General features: G+C 54.3%; 1 protein-coding gene across 3 annotated transcripts in view; it reads right to left on the minus strand.

Moving 5' to 3' along the window:
• The window catches only part of UBE2O (ubiquitin conjugating enzyme E2 O), a 55930-nt gene that overhangs the window by 4690 nt on the left and 25755 nt on the right, over positions 1 to 25485 (minus strand). The window contains exons 1-14 of one of the 3 annotated variants that reach the window (XM_077854346.1): positions 8984 to 9151; positions 8782 to 8841; positions 8567 to 8677; positions 6539 to 6636; positions 6022 to 6085; positions 5204 to 5347; positions 4670 to 4779; positions 4392 to 4542; positions 3677 to 4149; positions 3159 to 3313; positions 2786 to 2898; positions 2575 to 2703; positions 1919 to 2008; positions 236 to 932 (exon numbers count right to left, since the gene is read on the minus strand). In XM_077854346.1, the coding sequence (XP_077710472.1) occupies positions 236 to 932; positions 1919 to 2008; positions 2575 to 2703; positions 2786 to 2898; positions 3159 to 3313; positions 3677 to 4149; positions 4392 to 4542; positions 4670 to 4779; positions 5204 to 5347; positions 6022 to 6085; positions 6539 to 6636; positions 8567 to 8677; positions 8782 to 8793 (2347 nt within the window). In that variant the 5' untranslated portion in view covers positions 8794 to 8841; positions 8984 to 9151. Of the gene's footprint in view, positions 1 to 235; positions 933 to 1918; positions 2009 to 2574; positions 2704 to 2785; positions 2899 to 3158; positions 3314 to 3676; positions 4150 to 4391; positions 4543 to 4669; positions 4780 to 5203; positions 5348 to 6021; positions 6086 to 6538; positions 6637 to 8566; positions 8678 to 8781; positions 8842 to 8983; positions 9152 to 25485 lie in introns of those variants that run through there. The other 2 variants (XM_077854345.1, XM_077854344.1) reach the window with 2 other exon arrangements.

The raw sequence follows: 25485 nt of genomic DNA on the forward strand, positions 1-25485 counted from the left end.
AGAAAAGAGGGGTCAATCCCTAATGACAGGACCCGAGAACTCTATCTGGAAGGACAGCTGCCACACGGGGGAAGTGGCCTAGAGGAAGCGCCCCACCAGGCGGGCGAATAAGCCCCCAGGCTTCACACCCTCGAGCCCAGCCACCGCCCCAGTGACCACACCAGGGAAATGCTTTCCTTTCCTCAGGCGGCAGCTGGGAGCTGGGAGGGGACCGGCAAAGGCAAGGTGAACTCACAGGGCGCAAACTCCAGCACCGAGAAGACCTCGCCCTTGGCACTGGTGAAGGTGACTCCAGGCTTGCCGCCACACTGCTGACAGAGCACCGGGGTCTCGCTGGGCCACTCGGCCTTCACGGGGGACTGCCCCTCAGGTTTGTCCTCCTTGCGTTCAGCATCCGGCATCGCCTCCATCTTCTCCTCCTCCGCAATGGCCACATTGTCCAGAGTCTTCTTGAGATTTTCCTGGAGTTTCTTAATGTCATCTAAAAACTTCTTCTCCCGAGTGGGTTTCTCAGGCTCCACTGTGGGGGAGGTGGGTGAGCCTGTCAGAAGCTGCTCCACAGTCATGTTCTTGAGGCTCTCCAGGATCTTGATGGCCTCTTTCAACTCCCGGAAGCTCTTTGGGGGCCCATCCTTGCCAGCCTTCTCCATCAGCCCAGCCACGGGCGCAGCCATGGCCACAGCCCCCTGAATGGCGGCCGTGGCAGCCTCTTCACTGATCACCACCCCCTTGTCCTCCTCGGGGGCTGCTGGCTGCTCAGGAGGTGGGATGGGGGGCTCCTCTATCTTGGGGTGCTCATCCTCCACCAGCCCGTTGTCCGTCTCCCAGCTGTCACTGTCGTCCTCCCACTCATCCGAGGATGCCCCACTGGTGCTGCCTTCCACCGAGTCATAGTCTGATTCCTCAATCTCAGACTCAATGTTGTACAAGTGCTGGGGGCAGATGGGCACAGTTCAGAGAGGCTCTGCAGGGCTCCGGGGCAGCCCCCGACCCTCAGAGCTGATGGTGACAGGCTATGCTGAGGCCTCAGCGGCCCCCCTCCGCCCTTTCCCCCTTTCCTATCCTGGACTCTGCAGTTGGGCCTCTCTGTGCTAGGTGGTCCCTGGGCCTCTGGGAGGTGCCTCTGCCTACCCCACACCCGGCGGCGGGGCTTAAAGGCCCGACCGGCAGCCAAGGACCATTCCAGCCTCCTCTGCCTCTATGAATACTGGCCACCCCTGGTGGCAAATCCAGCTCCACCCCAGAGAATTCAGGTCAGCCACCTCTGTGGGGTTTAGCTGAGAACATGCAATAGGAGGGGGAGGTTGAGGAGAGCTGGCCTGTGTCACATCCTGTTCACGTATTCCTGGAATGGTCGTCCGGATGAAGGAGTGAGCCACTCCCTCCCCCACCCCATAAAGGGACCAGGAGAGGGGAGAAGGGATGTGAGGATTGGCTCAAACAGAGTGGGGGCAAAGAAATGATACTGAGAACATCTTTGTTGCTCAGAACCCACCAGCAGGGGCTGGGGCTGGGACTGGGGCCAGCTCTTCTCCTTTCTCTTCCTGATCTGGAGAAATGTTCCTAGAAATGTTGGTGGGAAGGCTCTACCTTCTATAGGAAGTAACCTATGTTTTTTAGCAGAGTGAGACGGGGATGCAGGCAAACCTGCAAACCTTCCGGGTGGGGCAAGACTATGGTCCAGCTGTGGGCTGCCCCTCTGTTCTCCTAACTCCCTCTGCCCAGAGCTTGGCATGTAATAACCCCTCCCTCTTAAGCTCTCCCTGAGACCCAAACTCCCAAAAGAAGAGACCCTCACTAGGAAGATCTGAGAGCCCGTCTTCCTGTTCCTTGAGCAGGGACAGGAGACAGGCCGAGGCTCCCAGCCCAGCTGCCACAGTTGTGAGCCATGTGGTCTGGGCATTGGCAAAGGGCTCACCTGGGGCAGAATGATGGTCTTTGAGTTGTCAGCCCACACCACCTCCACCTTGCTGCTGACATCCACGCGGGCCACCTGGCCAACTGACGGCTGCAGGGTAAATGGGGCAGGGTCAAGGAGCAGCTCTCCGAGGGATGAGGGCCACAGCACCACCAAAAGGGAGCAATGGGTGACAAGGGTGAGGCCACAAGAAGGGAAGGGATGTGGGTGCCAGCCAGAGGCCACACTTGGTGAGCAGCTTAAGCGTAGGACACTCTGGTTCCAAAACGGGCAGTCGAGCACACAAGCCCCTACTGATTCCATTCCTACTCATAGCAGTCAGCTCTCGCTGGGCTTCCTGACACTCTTACAACGGGGTCCCTGCCATGGGATGTTTGGTCCTACTCTTCCTCTGCTTGACCCCAATTTCCCACTCACTCATCAAGGCCCAGCTCAGATGCCACCTCCCCAAGCCTCTCCTGTGCCCCCACAGCACTCAGGACCAGCTACATGAAGCCTGATCCCGAAGGTGGGTGAATCCTTGGGGAGGCCGTCAGGCAGCTGCCCTCCTGGGGAGGCACTTGGGGAGCCCAGAGCACAGCACGTCTTGTCTTCTGGAGCCACCTGGTGGCACCTCCAGGGACTGCAGATGCTGCCTAGGAGGCAGGCAGCCCTACCTCATCCTCCTTGTGAGGAGCTCCATCCTCAGTATTGCCAATGCGGATGACGATGTCAGTTGTGCGGAACCGGAAGTCAGGGTGGTCAGCAATGTCGTAGACACTCACGTCTTCCTCTTCTCCAATCAGCTGGAGGATAGGATGGGTCGTCGTGAGCCCAGGGGCCTGACACCTAGCCCACCATGAAGCAGTGTGGACTGCGTGTACTCACCTCCACGTCATCGCCACTTGGCCGTAGCTTGAACCACTTCACCATGCAGGTACGGCCCACGTGGTCCCCGGACTGCACCACACCATAGACAGCGGGGTCCGGACAGCTCTGGACTGCGGAACCAGAGGAGGGAACGTCTAGGTAAGGAGTCCTGGTGGGGCCACCTGCCCCTCACTACATCTCAACCATAGCCAGGCACGGAACCCACATGTCCTCTGCCTAGGCTGGGAGGCCAGAAAAGGCTGCCCCGGTCCTTGAAAAAGTGAGTCACCTTCTAAGGGGTTGTTTCCTCCCTGTCCCTGAGACCTCCGGCCCATCCCCCCTAAGCCCTGTCCAGGCCCTCTGCTGGACAGCCTTCTGGAGGCAGCACTACCTCGCTTGTCCACCACGAAGTCTCCAGGGCAGAATTCGTTGTTGTCCAGGTGGTGCACGGGAAAGAGGTCATTGGAGCGAATGTTGCACTCCACGGAGCCATCCTGCCACATGACGTCTGCCGAGGTCATGGTGGTTACCACCTCCACTGCCACCCTGCAGGCACGGTGCCACCAGCCAGCCAGGCCACACAAACGGGCGAGAAGGAAGACAAAGCGGTCCACATGTGCTCACCTACACCTCCCCTGCCCTGCAACCTCCTTGGAGAAAGGTCTCCTTTGGGAGACCTCGTGAATGTGATCCCAGGGGCCAGACCTGGGGCCAGTGCCACCATGCCACCCGCTGCCCCACTCCCAGACCTCTCTTTTCTATCCAGGCCAATCCGAGGCACCTCAGCTGGGTGCCTCTGAGCCCACAGAGGGCTTGTGGACTGTGTATGCTTGTGTGTGCAGGCACCAAAGGGTCAGCCCCAGGCTGGACCTTCTCCAGTCAGCAGGGAGAGGCGCCCTCTGGGTTTACCTGTCCCCCGGCTTAAAGTCACGAGTGATTTTATTCTTCTTCCGCTTGTGTTTTCGCTTTAAGTTCTTGATAGACAAAGGGATGCTCTTTTTTCTGCTTGTACCACTGCCACTCTGGGAGGAAGTGGTGGAGCTAGCAGAGGAGGTCACCGAGCTGGTGTCATCTGTGTCATCAGCAGCCTCGTCATCCGCGTCCTGCTCTGCTGAGTGCAGCCTGTCGTCTCCACCTTCCTTCAGCAGGAAGGGGGGCAGCTGCTCACTCGTGTCCTGGGCTTCCTCTGAGCCCTCATCTTGCATGTCCACCGGGCTGGTGGACCCATCAGGCGTCTCTTCGGGACTGACGGACCCTGTTTCGCTTTTGGCTTTGGCCCCTCCTTTCTTTCCTGGGTCCTCCATGGAATGGTCTCTAGTGCACTGGGTGTCCGGGGAGCAGGACATAATCCTCACAACCTGCTTCTTCAACAGGCGCTTCACCTGTAAGGGTGGACAGGGAGGGCGGGGGCTGTGGAGCCGCAGGACCACCATGGCCCCACCCTGGGCATGAGGGACACCCAGGCAGCTTGGGGAGAGGGGGGCAGCTATACACACCTAGGTGGCCTGCAAAGGAGATCAGGGCTGCCCCCCAAGGCCTAAAGCACAGACTCTCCTTCCTGGCTGTGGAAATAGCTCAAGGCCAGTTCCTCAAATGCCCACCGATCCCAACCCCAAGGACATACCTTCTTGGCCATAGAGCCCTCCCCCTGGGCGCAGTGTTTTTCTGGACATTCACAGGCAATCTTGGCCGGCTCTACCTTGGCTGGGAAGACATACAGACAGCGCTCTCCAAGCTGCCGCTGAGCATGGTCAAAGCATCCGAGACGCTTCACCCTGGGAGGGAGAAGTGAGGAGTAGGTCAAGGATGATCTCGGCACCCCCACATCTATGACTCTGGCCCAGAAACTTGCTCAGGGCATGCCACTGGGGTTGTTGGAGTGGGCACGCAGGAGCCACTCACCTGCCTAGGTTTTCCTGGGTAATGACAGAGGGCGGGGGGCTGACGCTGTCCGTGCCCCCTGGACAGAAACTCTTGGTAATCCATGTGACTTTCAGCTCTACAACCTGTACCTGGGGATGGTGGGTAGGACAGGGCCTTAGTCAGCAGCTTAATAGCTCTCTTGGTTAAGCAGCTGCCCTGACCTCCAGAGCAGGAAGCAGATCTTCTGAGCATGGGCCCAAGTATGGCACCCGCAGAGCAGGCCCCACCTATGACAACTACAGCCTCGTCCGAGGGATCACCACCCCATCAGGGCCCAAAGGAACTGCCACTCGCCACCGTCCCACCTTGCTCACTCTGAATCAGCGAGTCTTGGGGACATCTGCCCACCCGCCACCCCATGACCACACCCTGGCTTCCCTTTATTTAAAGCCCTTTCTGATCAATAGGGCTAAGGAGCCGGGCTGAGCCCTCAGAGCAGACGACGAAGGTGTGGACGAAAGCTCAGCTCCAGGGCACAGAGTCTGAGGACGCGGCCCCCTGCCCAGCCCCTACCTCTTCCACCACCACTCGGAATTTGCTCTTGGTACTGAGCACAGGCTTGACCCCTGACAGCCACTGGACGCTAGAGAAGATCTTGGCAGGGCCAATGAGCACCTGGCCTGGGTAGAAGCCGTAGGAGTCATCAAAGAAGAGACCCTGCAGGGTGTGGGGCCAGAGAAGAAGTCCTTGTGAGTGGCATCTCCTCAGGGGCTGGTGGTCTGGGCATCCACCCCTTCCCTCACCTCACAGTGGCATGCTCCCCACTGCCCCAGGCTAAAACAGACTCTAGGGCTCCAGAGCAGCACCTCTTAGACCTAAAGTGCATGTAAATCACCCAGAGAACTTACCAGAATGTACCTTTGACTCATTCTAACAAGCTCTCAGGCCATGTCAATGTTGTCGGCCAAGGGTGACACTGCAAGGACTCTAGAGGGCAATAGTCCCCAAACCTGTTTGATCATGCACTCGCCAGCCCCCCATATTTGCAAATGGTCACACATTACTGTTCTCAAGTAACATATCGTAATGACAGTGTACAGACTCTAATACTAAAGAATGGATGTTTTTTAGGATGAGATCAAGTTAACACAATGCAAAGAAACCTTCTAATACTCCTGCCCATGCCCAGACCTTAGGACCTTCTGGTGCATACCTACCCCTTCTGTGGGAAACCACTCTGCCTAGAAGCAGCACTTGCTTAGCCTAGGCTAGCTCCCAGCTCTTTGCTAAGTGGTCATCCTTCCTGGCCAGCCCAGAGGGCAAGGGAACATGAGACCCTGTCCCCCCAAGCCTGCCCCCGCAAGAAGCCTGCCTGGGTGGAGCACACGTACAGAGTCACTGACATGGGGGCAGACATCATAGAGCTTGGCGCCATCTTCTGTGTTCATGGAGCACCTGAAATAGTGAATGAACAGGGGTTTGGTTCACGGGGCAAAAGGACAGAGTCTCAGGGGAGGCATGGCCCCAGGACACGCTATGGTGCTGACCAGTATCAAAAGGAGTTATCGAGAGGCATCAATATGCTGGCATGCCCTAAAATGGTGTGAATCATCCTCTGCCCACAGCTCGGCCTCTACACTGGTACAAGTAACTCCCTCAAAACAAATAAGACCTTAACCCATATGTGACTGCTCACTACCATTAAAAGGTGTCTGAAATAAAGCATCACCCCTAGCAGACACTCTAAATGAGGCCAGGGCAACAGGAGACTAGCCCAGGGTCAGACCCAGTGCTTGGAGCTCATGTTGTCACAGGCTCTGGGAAAAAACATCCTTGGCCCCTCCTCCCCATGGGCGGCCCCCCTCCCCAGGTGGCCCCTGCAGAGCAGCCAGGTATGGCCAGGTATACCTGGCACCGTTGGATAGCTTCAGGATGATCTGGTTCTTTAAGTCGTACACCTTCCCCAGCCAGCAGTCATAGGCAATGTAGTCCCCGTACATGAAGGGCTGCAGACCAAGGGAACAGGGGTGTGAGAGACGCAGGCGACACTGGTGTGCAGGGCACCAATTCCTCTCTGCCCCGAGACACATGAGGCATCCAGATGGCTGCCTGGGCCAGTCGGCCACTGGCTTTCCCCACCAAGAGTTCTATGCTGCATCCCAGCTTCCCTCCCCGAGGTGAAAGAAGAGGCAGCAGGGGCTGCTTCATGGCAACGAGAGTCGTGCAGAGGCCCTGGGGCCTCCATGGACACAGGACTCTTGGATAGGAGTGAGCTGTGGAGGTGGCAGGTGGAGGGTAGTTGATGGACAAGTAAAGTGATACTAATACACTGAGGATATCAAAGAACCAAGTTTCTTACCATTAGGGAAGGGACTCACTCATACAGAAAGGGGGAAGCGGACAAACTCACATATCTTCATGTCTATGTAGAAGAGGTACTGACAAATTCAGATGTGCCTACATGTATGTACACGCATGTCTGTCCGTGTCCACACACGGTCTGTCCATACAATAGTGCTGTCCCGAAAGGCCCTAGTAGCAATGAGTACACCTAGCCTCCATCTAGATCTTGGTTTTTAAAATATCATTCTCCTCTGAAAGGAACCAAGGCTCTTTGGAGAAATGATTCCAGGGCTGGAGCAGGAAAGGTAGAAAGTAAGAAAGCGCTTAAAAAGGAAAAGAAAAAAAAGATGGGCATATGTATGTCAAAAGGACACAGATGTCAGCTCGAAGGGGCTCTCACTGGCTAAATCTGGGATAATTTCAGCTACAAAACAAATAATGGCAGTCACAGATTACAACCGACTGGGTAAGACAGGAATCTCCGAGTCCACACGGATGTACAAAACAAATGAGTACATAAATGAGGCTGAAGGAGAAGCTCTACTGCCCAGAATGCCGACTCCTGAGCACGAGGAGGAACGTCGGCATCGTACAGCTCCCCTCAGCGACCATCAGAGCGCTGGCTGGCTGGGTGGGTGGGTGGGGGGAGTGGAGGGTGGCTCACAGAGGCCAGCGGACCGGGGTTTCACAAGTGACAGGTTACTGGCGCAATCCCGGAACATCTCACAAAACAGGATCACTTGCAAGGTGTGAAGGTTGTGGCAGCACCAACACAACAGGTCAGAGTGGACACCCCCGCTGTGGCCACTGGACATCAGGGCTCAGGAAGAGCTCAGGGGGCCCTGGGCGGTCCTGCCAAGGATGCAGGTGCCTGAGTCTGGTCAGGAGGCCATGTCACAGAGGTCCATGCTCGGGGTCAGCCAGTGGAATGTACCAGGGTAGGACGACAAAGCAAGACTGGGGAGCAGCTCCAGATGAGGAATCAAAGAGCTGACAACTAAATGGAAAGTGTGCTCCTGAATGGAATCCTGGATCAGAGGGGGAGAAAGGATATTGCTGGGACAGCTGAACAGGGTCTGTGATCGGACAGCAGCGCACCAGTGCTGACTTCCTGAACTGGGCGCTGAGCACTCCTGTTTGGAAGAAGTACGTGCTGCAGTATTTAGGGCCCACGGGGTGCTCCATCTGCAGCCTGCTTTCCAGGGTTTCAGACAGAAGAGCAGGGAGCGAGAAGGAAATGTGGGGAACGGAGGAGGAAGGTGACGGGGCAAAGGGAGGGAAAGGCTCACAGCCAAGGAGCCCAATGGTGCCGGGAATGCAGGAACTCAGAGCTTCTCCTGAGTCTGAAGTCATTTAAAAAAGAAATTAAGGAAGAAATTTGTTTTTCCAAAAGTGAGTATGAGAGAAGGAAGGAAGCTAAGTAGTGAAAACCACACCAGCAGTCCACGCTGGAGGCCCAGGGATGTGGCTCGACCTCACATTCCAACGGCTTCCTCGCAAGAAGCGCCACTCAGGCACACACAAGCAAGCCCCCATGAGGGCCTGGCCAGAAGCCGGAGACACCCCAAGAGGGCGGTGGATGGGGCTGCTCACCCAGATGTGCTGGAGGTCCTTGCTGTTGACAGGATAGATGATGCAGTTGGTGCCGATGAGCTTGACAGCACAGTCGATGCTGACGTCTATCACGGTGCCACACTGACTGTCCTGGGGAGGAGAAGGCATCCAGGCCCGAGCAGGCGCAAAGCACCAGCCACCAGGGCAGACCCGGCCCAGACAATTCCCCAGGCAACCCCCGCACCAAGACTCACGGTGGATCGCATGTGCCGGACCACGTCCCGGGGTACCACGGAGCGGTCCTCTAGTTTCAGCTGGGAAAGAGAACACGGTGTGACAGAAGGGCCTCTGACGTCTGTATAGGGGGCATTTTTCTTCCAATTTCTCACTGAGGTGTGAGCCTATACACCGCCCAATGCACAAATCCTAAGTGTGGCTTTAGCAAACGCCACACACCTCTCTGATCGCACCCAGACGGAGGGGCCCAACCGGAGGCAAACACCGCAAGTGGAGGTAACTGCGACCACACAAGCCTGCGGATCATAGAAGGCCTCATTTCAACAAAGGCCTCAATCGCCCGTCTGTTGTACAGCAAAGCACTCTGCCGGGAGCGGAATCCTCCTCCTCCTTTCTCCGAGTGCCTGCCTGGCCCTGCTGCTGAGCGCCGCGCAGGGGGGTGGAGGAGGAGCGTGACACTGGGCTGTGTGGGTCACCCTGAAGGCCGCTATCACCCGACGCGACCTTCTAATCTGGGCTATCCTTTCTGGCCAGCCGCAGCCAGCCGTGGCCCGCTCCTTATCTGCGGTGCTGCAGAGGACTGCGGCCACTCAGGGTGGCCGGCCCTGGAGCCCAGCCAACCGCACGACGAGCCTGACCCATCCCTCCACCAACGCCCAGCAACAGCCGCCTCTGAGGACAGCTGGGGCCTCTCGAGAGCTGTCCCCTCCCTGTGCCAGGCCCTGGAGCCCCCACCAATGGCCCAGGAGGAAGATGGTTCTCCGCCAGGCCAGCCTGTCTTCTTTGCTGGCTCTGCAAACCTGGGGTTCTTCATTAAGCCAGGGTATGGGGTGAGGCTCCGTGACTGCCCACCTCCTTCTGTGGGGGGCACCTCCAGCATCCTAAACCACAGGGATGCAAGAGCTGGTCTCTCAAACAACAGCCAATCTAAGACTCCTCAAGGTCACACTGGCCCCACTCCCAGGCCCCAGGCGTGGAAAGGTGACCGCCATGGAAAGAGAACTGAGACACTAAAAAAAGGAAGGCATTGGCTCAAGATCCCTGCAATTGTGGTAACGACAGCTAAGACAACCCGGCTATCACGAGGACAGGACTTGACAAAAAACTAAAGGGGAGGCACTTCTTAGTCAGAAGAACACGTGACTCTTGGTCTTGGGGTCGTGAGTTCAAGTCCCACGCTGTGTAGAGAGGTGATCTAAATAAATAAAACCTTTAAGAAAACCAAAAAAAGTGAAGAGGGGGGAGCAATGGGCTCCACCATTGACAAGGGATAGAGATTTTCTTACATAGGAACCTAAGCCCACGATCCAGACACTTGGCCATGTCAGCTCTGAAACCTCAGGCAAATCACTTCCGTCCACATGTACAAAATGGGGTGGGAGCAGCCATCTCGGAGCAGTTGAGGAGATAATAAGGCAATGAAAGCAGATGATCACAGGGTGCTCGGCACACAGTAAGTGCTCAGCAAATGCCAGATGTGATTACTCCATGCGACTCCACTGTCCTGCAAGGCACAGGCTGGAGACCTTGTGTGTACAGGCTCTCCTTCCCTCTGCTCGAAGATCCCAGGAGGCGGGGAGGGGCCACGTGGAGCTCTGCTCAGGGTCTGCTGGGATGATAGTGCCACTTTTCTAACTCCAAGAACTTCCCATGCTCTAACCCTCTGTGCCCAAAGCTCTGGTCTGGGATGTGGTATTTTAGTGCTGTCCCACCCTATCTCAAACCTCTGCTCCCATTTTAGACTTCAAAAAGCCACAATTGCAGGTTTTTCCAAGTTGCCATAGAAACCAAAGTTGCAGTGCCAGGAAATCCAATGGGAGAGGGACTGTTCTGTGTGGGGCAGGGCGGACACCAATCCCTGGTGTGACCTGCAGTCTCAGGCAGGCTGCCTCGCCTGCTAAGGGATCCCTGAGAAGAGCCCCAATTTGCGTCTGCAGATGGTGTCCCCACCCTGGGGTTTGTGTTGGTCCCTGACAGAGCTGTAGGGAAGGGAGTGGCACAGGCACAGATCCTGAATCACTGCGGTCTTAGATGGCACGCTGCCCAGTCTCGCAGCACCCTGGTGCAGAGGGGACACTGAGGCTCCCGCTCTGAGGCTTAAGTAGGAACAGCACGCTAGTGAAGGCTGGCATTACTGCAAGGCCAGGGCATGTTTTCTCCTTCCTGCCTTTGCGAACCTGTGCTGAGGCCGGCAGGTCGCAGTTCCCCGTGTTCCTGGGGAGGCAGGCGCTGGGGGGCGCTGGGGCTGATGAGCTAACACTGCCTTCTGGACGTGGCTCTCCCAACCTGCGCATTGTCTTTTGTCAGAGTCCGCTCCACCGTGAGGCTTGGTCTTCAGGCTCTTCTAACAACATCCCACGATGGAGAGGGACATTTCTCCCAAGCCCTGACAGTGTTAGGAGCGGAGCAGAGTGGGAGCAGCAGGGAGAAGAAAGGGGTGTGGTGGCCACTCTTCTGGCTATTTGCCTTCCCTTGGGAATTCCAGAAAATGAGCAAAGAGTGTCTAGAAGGGCTTTGGACAACTTGCAAGGGTCTTCCTCATCCTTCACAACTTTCCTGCCCAACTCCCTATGTCCCCACCCACAGGGGCACTACTTTCGTCCAGACAAGTGAGTCCTCTCCAATCTGTGTGCCTCTCCCCTGCACAGTCCCTTCCAAATGGCCCCTTCCTCTCTGTGCTCCCTGCATCACGAAGGCTCCCCACATCCCCACTCTGGAGGGCATCACTGTGCTCATGAAGACTCAGGGGCTCGGGACACCTCTGCCAACTGCAAATAGTGCTTATTACGTGTCAAGAGGTTTTCAGTTTTCTTGGCATACTGTCACTGTCATCCCCATTTGACAGATAAATAAACTGAAACGGGGAGAAAACAAGAAACTCGTTCACAGTCACACAGCGACACACAGGTGGACCCTGACTTGCACTCAGGCACCTGGCTGGAGACCATCCTCTTAACCACACAAGCTCATCCCTCCCCAGAGCTGCAGAGAGAGGAGCAGAGTAAAACCTATTTCTGGCAGGTCCACACGTGGTAAAAGACAGTGATTCCTCTCCTGGTCATAAAGGCATTCAACATTCTATTCCTTTCTGGGACAGGAGACTGGAAGGATCCGGCGCCCAGACAGCAGGTGCCTGGGACTAGCACTAGAGGGCGTGGCACCTGTCCACGGAAACATGACTCTGGAGCTCAACTAGTCCCCAGACAAAGCCCTGGCTTTCTATTAGGTGCACCTCACTGCAGTTAAAAAAAAAAACACAAAAAACAAAAACCCAAAACAAAAAAATTTACCAGGGTGGGATCTGAGGTGGGGATGACTGTCATTACTGGCTCTAGAATGCTCAACGACCTCTGAGGTGCTGACTCTCAGCGTTTCTTGAGGGAGAGTGTAGTTGTCAGAAGATTCTGAACAGAAAAATAAAAAAAGATACGACACCAAAATGTTAACGTGTCTCTGAGTGAGAAGGGGCTATGGATGGCTTTTAAAAGGGGCATGTGGGGATCCCTAGGTGGCGCAGCGGTTTGGCGCCTGCCTTTGGCCCAGGGCGCGGTCCTGGAGACCCGGGATCGAATCCCACATCGGGCTCCCGGTGCATGGAGCCTGCTTCTCCCTCTGCCTGTGTCTCTGCCTCTCTCTCTCTCTTTCTCTCTGTGACTATCATAAACAAATAAAAATTAAAAATAAATAAATAAAAGGGGCATGTGTTAGGGCGCCTGGGTGGCCCAGTGGTTGAGTGTCTGCCTTCAGCTCAGGTCATGATCCAGGGTCCTGAGATCGAGTCCTGAATCGGGCTCCCTGCGTGGAGCCTGCTTCTCCCTCTGCCTGTGTCTCTGCCTCTCTATGTATCTCTCATGAATAAATAAATAAAATCCTTAAAAAAGGGAGGGGGCATGTGTTACCTCAGACAATTTTGGGACACAACTGTGGGACATCCTTTGCTCCCCTTGCCTGCTCTAGAGACGCGCATCCAACACCACCTCTGCCCTCCAGGGACAGGGATGCTGGCACTGCTCTGGAGGACAGCCAGGCTTTACAGAGGAGGTGACTCACCTGAACAATGAGCACCTCCCATGTGCCAGGCGCTGGGGAGACAAGTGCCTGCTCTCACAAAGCTTACATTCTAGCACAGTGGAGGAAATGCACGCACTTGTGTGTGCGCACACACATCAGGTGGTGCTAAGAGCCATACAGAAAAACAAGGCAGTGCAGGCAGGGGTGAGAGGGAACGGGAGAAAACAGGAGTGAGTTATTTTAAATGGCTGGTCAGGAAAGGCCACTCCAAGGTGACATCTGACCAGAGATCAGGGCTGCCGTAAAGATTCATGTGCTCTGTGTGTTCAACAACCAGCAAGGAGGGCAGCATAGATGAGACTACTTCATTCAGGCCTTAGAGAAAAAACCGCAGGAAGGACCTGAGGTTCCATCCTCATTGAGATGGAACCCCTGCAGGGCTCAGAGGAGACTATACGCGTGGCGATAATGTTAAAAGGATCCTCTAGGTGCTGGGGGCCAAAAACATGCTGTAAAGAGGGGTAGGGAGACCAACTGGCCCAGTGGTTCTCAACTGGGGGCAACTCTGCCCCCAGATTGCATTTGGACTGTCTGGACACATTTTTGGCCGTTACCAAAGGGAGTTTCTGATAATGTAGAGGGTAGAGATGCTGCTAGACATCCAATAATGCACAGGACACCCCCACCCCCGCCCTGGTACCATGACAGTGATCCAGCCCAAAGCATCTGCAGCGTTGAGGCAAGAAGCCCTGAGGCTGCCACTAGAATGGTGCGCTGAGACCAGAGAGGTGGGGGAAAGGATCACCCCGGATATGTTCAGAAGGCAGAGCTCATGAGGTGCCTCCCGTGGTCGGGATGCAATAAAATCACAGGGAAGAGGCAACATGGCAGCGAGGCCGGGCACTTCCATGCCACTCCCAGTCCAGCTCCACGGAGCTCTGCTCTGACCGGGAAGATCACTCTCCTCCTCCTGCCCCCACTGAGGTGCACACTGCTCCCCTGAGCTGCAGTCTCGAGGCCCACTGCTGACCACACAGCAGCAACAAAGCAGGTCCTACAACCCTTGATCCAAATCCTCACTCATAACGCTGCTCTCAACTGACCTGGAGGAGCCCAAAGTCGCTGTATAAGTTTGTTTCATGAATATAAAAAGACAAACTGAGGCTGATCAATAGGTTGAAAATAAAAGGAAGCTGATACAAGAAACTACTTTCAAGTGGATCTGAGCATCACATCCGTAGGATTTGGTGGGTGGCCCTAAGGGCTGGCCTTCTCAGCGGAAGCCAAGCACCTGCTCCGGGGAACACAGGTGGCTTCATTCCTCATCAGCCGCACCAGCACCAGGCTCCCGGTGTGACAGGGAAGTGGCAGGAAGTTCCCAATGAAAGGCAAAGGAGGGGCTTCAAGGTGCCTCAGTATTTGTGTCAAGGCCGGAACCCACGCACTCGACCACTGTCATCTACCGTCCGACTCTGGGGAAGGCCAAAACAGAAGAGATGTGGGTATCGTCCTTCAGACCCACCGGAGGAAAACCAAGCCTGTCTTTCCAGGAAAACAGTAATGTTCTCAATACCAGACCTTCAACTTACAACTGGGAACAGCTTCAAACTCAAAAAGCTCAGCATCGTGCCAAGCATCCACGGGGGGCTGCACAGCCTCAGATCACAAGGACAAGCTGACCGCCAGCCCCACACTGTGCCCTGGTGAGCGAGTGGAAAACTAGGGACAGCCTATAGTGGTCCAGGTTCAGGTTTGTATTCAGGGTGAGGTTTCACCAAACATCGCTGAACTGAGCCAGGCCCAAGGCCTCGGGAGGACCTCTCAGAAACCTCAAAGTGCTCAGCAAGGAAACCAGACTCTTTCTTCAGAAAAGAAAAACAAGCTACCCCGCAGCTTTGCCTGGGGAGGAGGGGAAAAGTGGCCCAGCCGACACAAGTAGGAATTAGGCTGTTTCCCTAAGCCAGGACTCAAAGGACAGAGTCCTGAAAGGAATATGAGGTCAGGCCAGCACTGGAAATTTCTAAAGGCTTACTACTCCCAAGGGGGTAGGAACAATCTGCGAAGCACAGTCCCTGCCACCTGCCAACAGTGTGAGTGGAGTGTGAGTCCAAGACACATTGGAGAAGGATGAAACAGGTCACCAGGGATTCCACTTGGGTTGGGGACCCCAGGGACTCCTAATCAGACCCCCACCCCACCCCTAGTCACAGATACTTCTGACGCTGTCTGTCCCTAAGCTTGAAGGGCCTAGCCACACTGTCCGTGGGTTCCAGTCCACGGCGAGCACCGCACCCCAGCAGCACCGCGGGGGGAGGCAGACGCCTGAGAGCACACACAGATGCTCCTAAGGCTGAGAAGCCCCTCAGCCCGGCTCGTTTTGACAGGGGTGAGAACAGAAGAAACCATTCAATAGGAACTTTGTTAAAACCTAGAATTGAGGTCAATTAATTTCTTTAGAGCTTCCTGTAGATTCAGGGCTAGAGGAGAACATACAAATGTAAAATAAGGAGTGCACACTGTTTTGAAAGAATTTTACAAGGACTCGGCACAGAGATGGGTGAGGAGTGGGAAGGCCCAGTGACCTTAACCTCCCTCTCCCCCCTGCCAACGCAAATACAACTGGGTGGGCAGAGAAGCTACTTATGTGGGACTGGAAATCTGTATGCTACAGTGAGGAATTCTGGAAAAGTTTTGGAAATCCTAGAGTGGAATGCTCCCTACAGCAGTGTTTTTCAAAACTGTGGGCTGTGACCCATTTGTGGGTTATGAAATCAATTTAGGGGGTCATGGCCAACACTAGGGGGGGAAAAAGGAAGTATCTACACGCATGACACACAGTAAGGCCAGGTACATTTGGGGAAACCCCTTCTAGGTGCAATATATAATGCACATGTGTCCTCGGCCATGACATAAAATGTACATTCTCCGGTGGGTCACTCGAAGAAGTCTGAGAGCCCCTACCCTACCTGCCCAGTCTCTGTACCCAGCTCTGCTGCTTCTCTCTGCCTAGGGTTTCAGCCAGTTATACCAAGGGGAGAGAGGCTTCTTTTCTCATTGGAAGTTGGTCTGGAGCCAAAAACAAGCAAACAAACAAAAAACCCAGGATCTGTATGTTTGCACCCAGACACTGTGGGGGTCGGGTACTACGAACTCTCTCTGGCATCACTTACAGATGTCAGCATGGTGGCTTTCAGAAGGGGCAGGAAATGGCACTGTGGATAGAGCTAGGCTCCTCTTCTGGCTTCTTCCTAAGCCCGAGTTCCCAGTTACATGGGGCCGGGGGATATGACTGGTCAGTGATTCTAGAGTATGGCTGGGTAAGGACTTTCTCAGAGCAGTTGACCATCATGTGGCTAGCCCCTGACAACCCAACAATCAGCAAGCTGCCCACCTGAGGAGAGAAGGTTTTACCAGCAAAACACAAATGGCCAGAGGGCCTCACATGCCTGGGGAAGAGAGAGGACAGCTAGAAACGTCTGGGCAGAATGGAAGAAAAGACAAAGGTCAGTGCCCCTAACTAGAAAATTCTGTCAATCATGTGCTACAGAAACCATTCACCAGAAGTTTGGCTAAAACCAGACTCAGGTCCATTAATTCCACAATTTTTTAGTGTTTCCTATAGATTGAGAATGAGACAAGAATAAAAATCTGTAGGAATGTGCCTTGTATTTAGACGGGGGGACAAAATGAAAATACGTGAAAACATACAGAAGTTCATGTACTGCTTAGCTGGGTAGGGAGACAAAAGTTCCTACTTCTGGACAGTAGGTGGGGGAGGGTGGGAAGGGCCAGGCTGTATAGGAACCATCAGAGATGTAGGTGAGGGATGTTCACCACCTCCTTGGCTTCAGATGAAAATAGACCAGGCCTCTGTACTCTCAGCCCCCCAGGGCAGCACTATCCCCTGGGACCCCCCTCTCATCACACACCCGAGATCAAAAGCTGCAATCAGGGCTGGGCAATGCAGCATGACTGCATCATTGCCTGGAAAATGCAGCTGCAGCTTGCTGGAATGGCCTGGAGGCACAGCCTGCCCCAGGGGACAGAGTAAGGGGACCCAGTCCAACTGCCTACTAAGTGAGGGGGCAGGACTGGGGAGCTGCGCCTGGCAGCAGGCCAGCTGGAGCCTCAGCAGCAGAGCTGGGTCTCTGCAGATGCCGTGATGTTTGGGGTGTGGCTTGTGCATTTGGTGGCAAGAGGTGGAGGCATGGAGAAAGAACCCGGCACTGCACCTCTAGTCTCGGCCCCAGGCTTGTCTACCTGACTTTAAAAAGCACAAAGCAGCCCAGGGCCTTCTGGATCTGAAGGGAGGGTACAAATGGGAAGCCTTAGGAGGAAATCTCCCTCCTCAAGAAGTTTAACTAAAAAGTAGAAAAGTAAACAGTAAACATGACTTCATGTCTGTTCTTGTGGCCAGGCTGCTGTCCTGGGGCTGCCGGGCATCCCTGGGAGTGAGCATGCATGCAGCAGGCCACTGTCTGGGTGCAGAGGGCTCAGGGCCCAACACTGCCTTCTAGACCTCCACCCCACTTACATCCTCTGATGTCAGGTCAGCTCAGGGAACGATGACAGGCCTTTAGTGAGCTTGTACAGTATAGGCAGGAGGCCTACGTGCTCAGCCTCTTCCAAACCCACAACCTCTACGGGGCACCACCATCACCCGTGCTTTCACTCCACAGAGGAATCTGGAGGCTTGCAGAAGTAGGTGAACTGCCTGAGACCACCCTGGCCACAAGACTCCAGAGCCATGGTTTTGTTAACTTATTTTTCCTCATTGGGCAAGCATTGCCTAGACCATGGCCCTCAAGTGATGAGAGCTGTGCTGACAAAGAGTGGCCCCTGATAGCACTCCACCATCTTCCCAGAGCTCCCTGAAATGCAGACTCCCAGGCCACAGGGCTAGGGAGTGGCCTGGAAATCCATACTTGAACAATGTCTCTCGTCTCCAGGTGACCTATGTGCACAGCACCTTGTCTTCACCTAAGAGAAGGTCTTAAGAGAGAGGGTATGAGGATAGAAGGAGGGAGGGCCCTGTCCCAGTCCAGCCCCAGGAGGGCATTCTGAAAAGATGACCCAACGCTGGCTACTCTAATTGGCATTTTAAAGGCAAAAAGGAAAGAGAAGCAGCTCAAAGGGACGGTCTCTGAGTCCAGTGGGGCAGGCCAGGCCCACTCTCAACCACAAGGGATCCCGTGTGGAAGACATAACCTCCTGAATCCACACCAACCTCTGCTTGCTTCTCCAATACCCACGGTTGCTAATTCAAGGCAGATGAAATAAACACCTATCTTGAGGTACTGCACATCACCTGGTCACCAAATGGCCTGGAAACTCTGGAACAGATGGAATGGCTCTTGGTTTAGTCATTAAGTCTGAAAAACCCTGACTGCCCTCCCTCCTGACGTCAATTACCCAAAGCTCACCCACAGCAACTCATGTCAGGATGGGATGGTTTACTGAGCTGGGACTGGAAATACTTGTGAACAAAACAGCAGAATCACTGAGACTGGGGGAAGAATCCCTCCACCTCTCTGTCACAGCCAGAGAGCAGAGTCCTTTTACCAACCTGGGCGCGAGATGCCTCATCTGGAATGACAGCCCTGGGCTTGTCCAGGCTCTTTGGGCTTGAGCTCGTTCCCTGCAACATCTCCAGGGGGCCTGGTTGCTACCAACTGCCCACAGCTGTCACTGCTGAGGGACCACATGGGCGGCCTGTCTGGAGCACGCATCCCCACAGACACCCCCCCCCCCCAAGTGGGCAGGCTGAATGGAAAGATGTCCTTGGCCCATGCCAGGTCAGAGAAAGCCCCATGCCAGGCACACTGGGGCATAGCCTAAACCAGCCTCCTGACAGTTTCTCTTCTGAGGAACCTACAGCTCAGTTGGAAAAAGCAAACACATGAAATGGTGTTTACAAAGGCTGAAACAAGACACAAAAATTAATGTAAGGGTGCATCTTGATTTAGATGCCATTACTAAAAAGTCTTTTATAAATTGAAAAGATTTTAGGTACACTAGGAGAGCTATCTCAAGAAAACCCACAGGAAATCTTAAAGTATGCAAATAACCATGTTCTTGTTCACATGGTCAAAATTCTACCCTCCTTTTAATGAGTGCAGACACACCCACCCACAGTGATGAAGAGATCCGACCAAGAGTGAATCAGAGCATGTGGGAAAGAGTGCTCTCAGCTGGGTGTGCAGGGGCCACGCTAACAGCAGCAGCTAGTGCAACCCAGGCTCTGGCACGCAGGAGAAAACAGCCTTGCTTGGACAAAGAGGGTCCAGCAGACAGGTCATCTCAGGCCTGAGGGAGGGGTGCAAGGAGGAGGGGGAGGAAGAGGAGAAGGGGGAAGAGGAGGAAGAGGAGGAGGAAGAGGAAGAGGAGGAGGAGGAGGAAGAGGAGGAGGAGGAGGAAGAGGAGGAGGAGGAGGAAGAGGAGGAGGAGGAGGAAGGCATGTCTAGGTGCTTCACAGACCTCACTCAAGCCTCACTGCCACCTCAAAGGGAAGGGCTTCTCATTTCAGACAAGAAATGTGCAGGGATAGTCACAGAACCATCCCAGCTCAGGGACCAGAACAGCCTCCCCACCCCATGACGCTCCAGGGTGCCCCTGAGGGTTCAGGGAAGAGTAGTGAAAACACCAGCACACAAGACATAGAACCTACGCCTCCCAGTGACCTTTTCTGTATAATTAAGGCATGAAACTTCTTTCCTTCTGGGCAACTCTAGGTTCCACGCAGGAAGGACCTCTCAGCCAGAAATCATATTTTCACAAACCTGAACCAGGACGTTTCTTGAGAGCAAGAGATCAAAATTCACTTGCACTACAAGACACCCGTTTTTAGACTCCAGGCCTTACAATCAGCAGCTGCAAGGTGGTGTTCGGCTGACCACACACACTACCATGTTGGTTTTTTTTTTTTGTTTTTTTTTTTATTTATGATAGTCACACAGAGAGAGAGAGAGAGAGAGAGGCAGAGACACAGGCAGAGGGAGAAGCAGGCTCCATGCACCGGGAGCCCGACGTGGGACTCAATCCCGGGTCTCCAGGATCGTGCCCTGGGCCAAAGGCAGGCGCCAAACTGCTGCGCCACCCAGGGATCCCCACCATGTTGGTTTTTGAAGGGCAACTGGTGGAAACCAACAAATGGACCCGTAACAAGAGAGTGGAGGAAGTCTAAATATTCAATTTAGCAGTGTTGAAATAACAGAAGATTACGAGGAAAGACAGAGGCGGCCTCAGCAGGTCTCAAGAGGAGGACTAAGTTCTAAGGCAGGTATTCGTCAGAACCCTCCGCACTCTTTAAACAGACTCTGGGGCGCCTGGGTGGCTGTCAGTGAAGCATCTGCCTTCAGCTCAGGTCATGATCCCGGGTCCTGGGATGGAGTCCCATAGTGGGCTCCCTGCTCAGTGGGGGAGTCCACGCCTCCCTCTGCCCTTGGCTTGTGATCTCCTGCTCTCTCTCAAAAAAAAAATCTTAAAAAAAAATACTTTAAACATATATATCTGAGGCTCAAGATGCAAAAACAGGGTATTAAAATCATCAACAGGGAAGCCCCGGTGGCGCAGTGGTTTGGCACCGCCTGCGGCCTCGGGTGTGATCCTGGAGACCCAGGATCGAGTCCCACATTGGGCTCCCTGCCTGGAGCCTGCTTCTCCCTCTGCCTGTGTCTCTGCCCCTCTCTCTGTGCGTCTATGAATAAATAAATAAAATCTTTTAAAAAATTAAAAAAATAAAATAAAATCATCAACAAAGTGAGTTCCACTGATTACGGCTCCTCACCTCGGTTATCCCTGACATTCTCATGGTTCAGCCCTTGAACAGACACACAGGCACCAGGTCATCAAAACAATGCAGCCCCAACTTTGACTTACCTCTGCCCAGGTGCTCCAGACCCTAGTCTAGGCCAGTAGGCTCCGTGCCAGCTTTTAGCACGAAACCCCCACTGACCAGAGACAGGGGGCCTGACCCAGGCCGGCTGCTACCAAGGTGGCAAAAAGCAGATACTGCCAGCATATACCCCCGGACACCTGGGGGACAAGGCTTAGCCACCTTAAAGACTTCCAGGCAGGAAGGCGGCCATATGAACTTAACTGTTAGAGCTGAATTTCTGGATGGGACAAGCTGGTACATAAAATGTGGCTCTGCCCACATGTAAGAGCTCCAAATTTGAGAAAGAGCGCCCAGGCTCGAGGGGATGTGTAGATGGCCACCAGGACCTCAGCTTACAGATGCTCCTGCTCCCTGTTTTCACCTTTCCTACTGTGAGCCCACAGAAACATGACATCATCTTCAAGATGACATAATCTTCAGTCAGCGAAGAGCTGACACCTCATCTACACAGTGGCTTGTGACATCCAATTTTACCTCCACCCACAACACCTGCATCTTCTTTGGGTCAGGCTACCAAACACTGAGAATCAGCTGCTAATCAATAGCCACACTCTGCAAAATGCATCCTACCTTCTGAAGCAGACTCAGACTGAAAGGGATCCACTCAGCACTGCTATTTTTAAAAATGCAAATATGGTAGGAAAAGGCAGTAAAAATAACACAGCAGAGCCCTGATCCAAGGCTGATTCTTTGCTGAGGGGCCAGGCTCTCATTGAAGTAGGGGTGGAGTGTGTGGGGCTCAGGGTGGCTGATCTTCCCACGGAGTTTTGTTTTTTATCCGGTGAGGGCAGAACCGAGAACACCGGCCAGACTCCCCCCACCCCTACCTGGCTGTCTCTCCCCGGATACACAGCTGAGCCCCCCCGCAGCAGGTGAGCTGAATTCATCCCGGCGGGGCGGGTGGGCAGGCTTCATGGTCCTTCCCCAGAGTGACTATGCCAAATGCCAATGGTTCCCCCCCCCCGCCCCCGTTCTCCTCAATTCTAAAACATCTTCCAAGACACCCTGCAGACATGCCCCCCCCGCCCCCCCAAGGCAGGAGCTTAGTAAAGGCACAGCAAGCCAAGGAGGAAGACAGACCAGACCCTGGGATAGAAAGCAAGCTGGGCCTTGCATCAGTGATGGTCCTGACAGCCAGATGGTCCCAAACTGCAGACTGCCTTCCAAATTGGCCTGATCCACGCTGTCAATGCCATGGCCAAAGACAGGCAGACCTCGCTACCGGGAGTCAGCAGACACAGCCTCCTTGCCACTGCAGCGTCAACCACAACAACCAAGCCTTCCTTTCCTCAGTTCCCCGTGTTACCAGAATTAGGTCAGGACAGAGGCAGGTAGCCTCCCTCTGAGCAAAGATTTCTAACAAAATTGAGCACAAATATTTAGCCGCCTGAATTCATCATAATTGGCATGGCTGGGAAAGTGCAAAGGACTTACCAGCACACGCTGGAAAAAGAGGTAAGGAGGATACATCTACTGGTCCTGCAGACTTACTTCTAACATCCCCTGTGGCCCGCTAACAGGGAACGGGAACAACTGCAGCTATAAGTGCCCCACAGCCGAACCCAAGTGTCTAGAAGGGCTAGAGACCTTCTGGGGTATGGGTTACAGCTTCTACGGGATAAACATCTCAGCTTTTCTATCTCCCCTATCTGGGCTGGCTGGCTGGCTCAAGAAGAACCAGAAGGCAACAGAAGATCGGCATCTGAAGAATCCTTCCTTGTGTCGTAGGTTGCACCCAGACCTTCTTGAGGACCATCGGGCTAAGTGGAGGAAGACGGGGGCAGATAGATGATGATGTCTCATGGACCCCGCTGCGGTCCTGCACGGGCCAGCAGAGCCGCCAGAGGGTGAAGGCTGGCCTGCAGCGGTGGTTCTGAGGTCCCTACTGCAGCAAGCTGCAGGAGGTGCCAGGACATGCACGGTGGCTAGTAAGTAATCAAAAACCATTTCCCCCTTGTGCCCCCTGCCCATGCTTTCTCAACCGTTTCTGAGTTGACTTCACTCATTGGGAGCCCGAACTGTCCCCAGACAGACGGCGCGCAGAAACTGCTGAGGAGCTACACGGGGAGAGGTGTGATGGGGGTGTCTAACACTGACCCACTTTCCTCAGGCTGCAGGCCAGTCTCGTCTCTCCTCTCGCAGGGGCTGGGCTGGGCCAGGGTCTGCCCTGCAGGGAAGTCTGGGCTCCAGACGATTGCTTCCTTTCACGTTTAGGACACGCTGCTCACTGGATCGACTGCAGGCCGTCCATCCAGCCACTCATGCGACCACCAACACAATGCTAGGATGCAAGATGCTGTGTCTGATGCCAGTGAAACTGGGTAACAAGAGAGCCTCAGCCCAGCCAACGGAAGGGTGGGGAGGACAGGTAGTTCCACAAGCGATTACGTGCTGGTGTCAGGCTAGGGGCGGTAGGAGCTGCCACAGGGGACAATCGTGGCTTTCATGTTTCTCCAGATGGCTGCACTCATGTCTCGGCTCAGACGTCACCTACTCAGAAAGGCCTTCCCTGACCGCCCCATTTGGACTTGTTCCTCCTTGTTCTCTACACATTCTCTGCACACTCCCACTTTTCCTCCACAGCACTCGCCATTCCTCCTGCATCTGTTACTCTCTGCCTCAGTAGAACATGAACCCCGCAAGGGCAGGCACTGCTCACCGCCACATTCCCAGGAACCCACATGGTGGATGTGAGGGGGCACCCCAGGAGCCGCCAGAGAGATGGTGGAGGAAGAATCTGAAGATTCAGGCCTGAAAGTGAAGCCACAGGGGCAGCCTAGGCCACAGCGTCTGTGCAGGAACCTGCACATCGGAGGCCCTCTGTTCAGAAACCCCACAGCTGGCAAGCCCAGAATCGGTTCCCTGGGACCCCCACCACCTTCTCTCGGTGAGGGCAGCATCGAAGGGCCCACCCCCAGCTCCTAAGCCCGGCTCAGCTCCCGACCCCAGCCCAGCAGCCTACTGGTCTGATGTGACCGTTCTGCGGGGTGTCCACACAGAAAGAACCACACAGGTAAGTAACCACGATCTGAGAAGCAGCACTCGAGCCAACAGGCAAGAGCCACAGGAAAAGCAGAGCCACCTAGAAGGGGGACAGACGGCCTCAATGCGCGGAGTCTGGCAGCCTGTCCACAACGTTTTAAGCCCAGGTCTGATTATTCTACTCACACAATGTACAGAATTTTGAGAAGCTTCGGAGCAGCACTAGGAACAGGATCTAGGAGGAAGGAGGGAAACAAATTCTAGGACAGAAAAGAGAAGCCCAGGATTATTTCTGTCTTCGAGTCTAGACCTTCCATGAGAACGCGCGACAACTGCAAATGCCTGTGGAGAATTTAAAGGAGGGATGGCTGTGCCACAGAAAGAAACCAGGGGCAGGAGCAACCCTCCAGAATGGGCTTCTCCATGGTTCCTGGGTCAGACCTGTCCCATCCCACAGGCAAGCCCTGGCCACACTGGGCTATGGAGCACCTGCAATGTGACCAAGTGTGAGAGGGGATATGCTAGAGCACAGACCGGAGTCAAAGCCGAGAACGAAGAACGCACACCACCTCATGAACAGGTTATAGCCCTTGCATGCTGACATATCCCGGATCTAGACTAGCTTGAATAAAAATTAATAAAATTGATTTCACCCGTTCCTTTTTGGCTTTTTCTAATGTGGCCACTAAAAACCCTCTGAAATTACATGTGTGGCTTATACTGTATTTCCTCTTCTTTTTTTTTTTTTTTTAAGAGAACGGGAGGGGAGGAGCAGAGGGAGAGGGAGAGAGAATCCCAAGCAGGCTCCATGCCCAACGCAGACTGGGGCTCGATCTCAAGATCCTGAGATCAAGACCTGAGCGGAAATCAAGAGTCGGATGCTCAACCGACTCAGCCAGCCAGGCGCCCCCGACTTGTGTTGTATTGCTACTGAACAGTGTTGGTTAAACCAGTGAATTCTTAAAAACAAGAGCACCAAAGGCATAACAACACAAAATAGCAGCCCCATCTTACTATTTCAATAGTGTGCCGCTGAGGCAACCCCTTTCTACTTTCCCAGCGGGGAGAATATTCAGCGGAGTGTTCAGTATGCTTGCAGCTCTGAGTCCTAATTTGTTAACGGCAGACATTACCTGGACTGTCTCTTCCCCTCCCTCTGACAGCCCCGTACCTCAAGCCCATCCTTCCAACAGTTCCACTGCTCTGACCAAACAAGACAAACTAAGGGGGTAAACAGAGCTCTGAGCTGAACCAAGGGGCACTCTGCGAACACACACAACCTTCGTGCCTGGTGGTGACTGTCAAAAACCTATCCGTAACTTCTCCAAACATGCTCAAGTAATCCATCAGGTGTTCCCTGGGTTTCGTCTCTTGGAGACCATCCTCCTAGAGAGTTCCACCCTGCCTCTCCAACATGGGCTTTCCTTTGCAGCAAGAAACAAGGGATTTTTTGTTTCCCAGATCCCAGAAAACTCGTTTTGGTGAAGCATGCCTCCCACCAGCTTCCAGGGAAAGGGTCCATGGGAAGCACCCCTCCCCGCCCCCCGTTCTTGGATGCCTGCAAAAATTGCCTGCAGGGTAATGTGCCCAAATTCAGAATTCCCTCAGAATTTTTTTTTCTTTTTAAGATTTTGTTTATTCATGAGAGACACACAGAGAGAGGCAGAGACACAGGCAGAGGGAGAAGCAGGCTTCCTGCAGGGAGCCGGATGCAGGGCTGGATCTCGGGACCCCAGAAGCATGTCCTGAGCCAAAGGCAGACGCTTCACCACTGAACCACCGAGGTGTCCCTTCCCTCAAAATGTTGAGGGGTTTGCTCTACTGTCCTCCA

This window comes from Canis aureus, chromosome 16 (genome assembly GCF_053574225.1).
Source record: "Canis aureus isolate CA01 chromosome 16, VMU_Caureus_v.1.0, whole genome shotgun sequence".
Classification (NCBI taxonomy): Eukaryota; Metazoa; Chordata; class Mammalia; order Carnivora; family Canidae; genus Canis; species Canis aureus.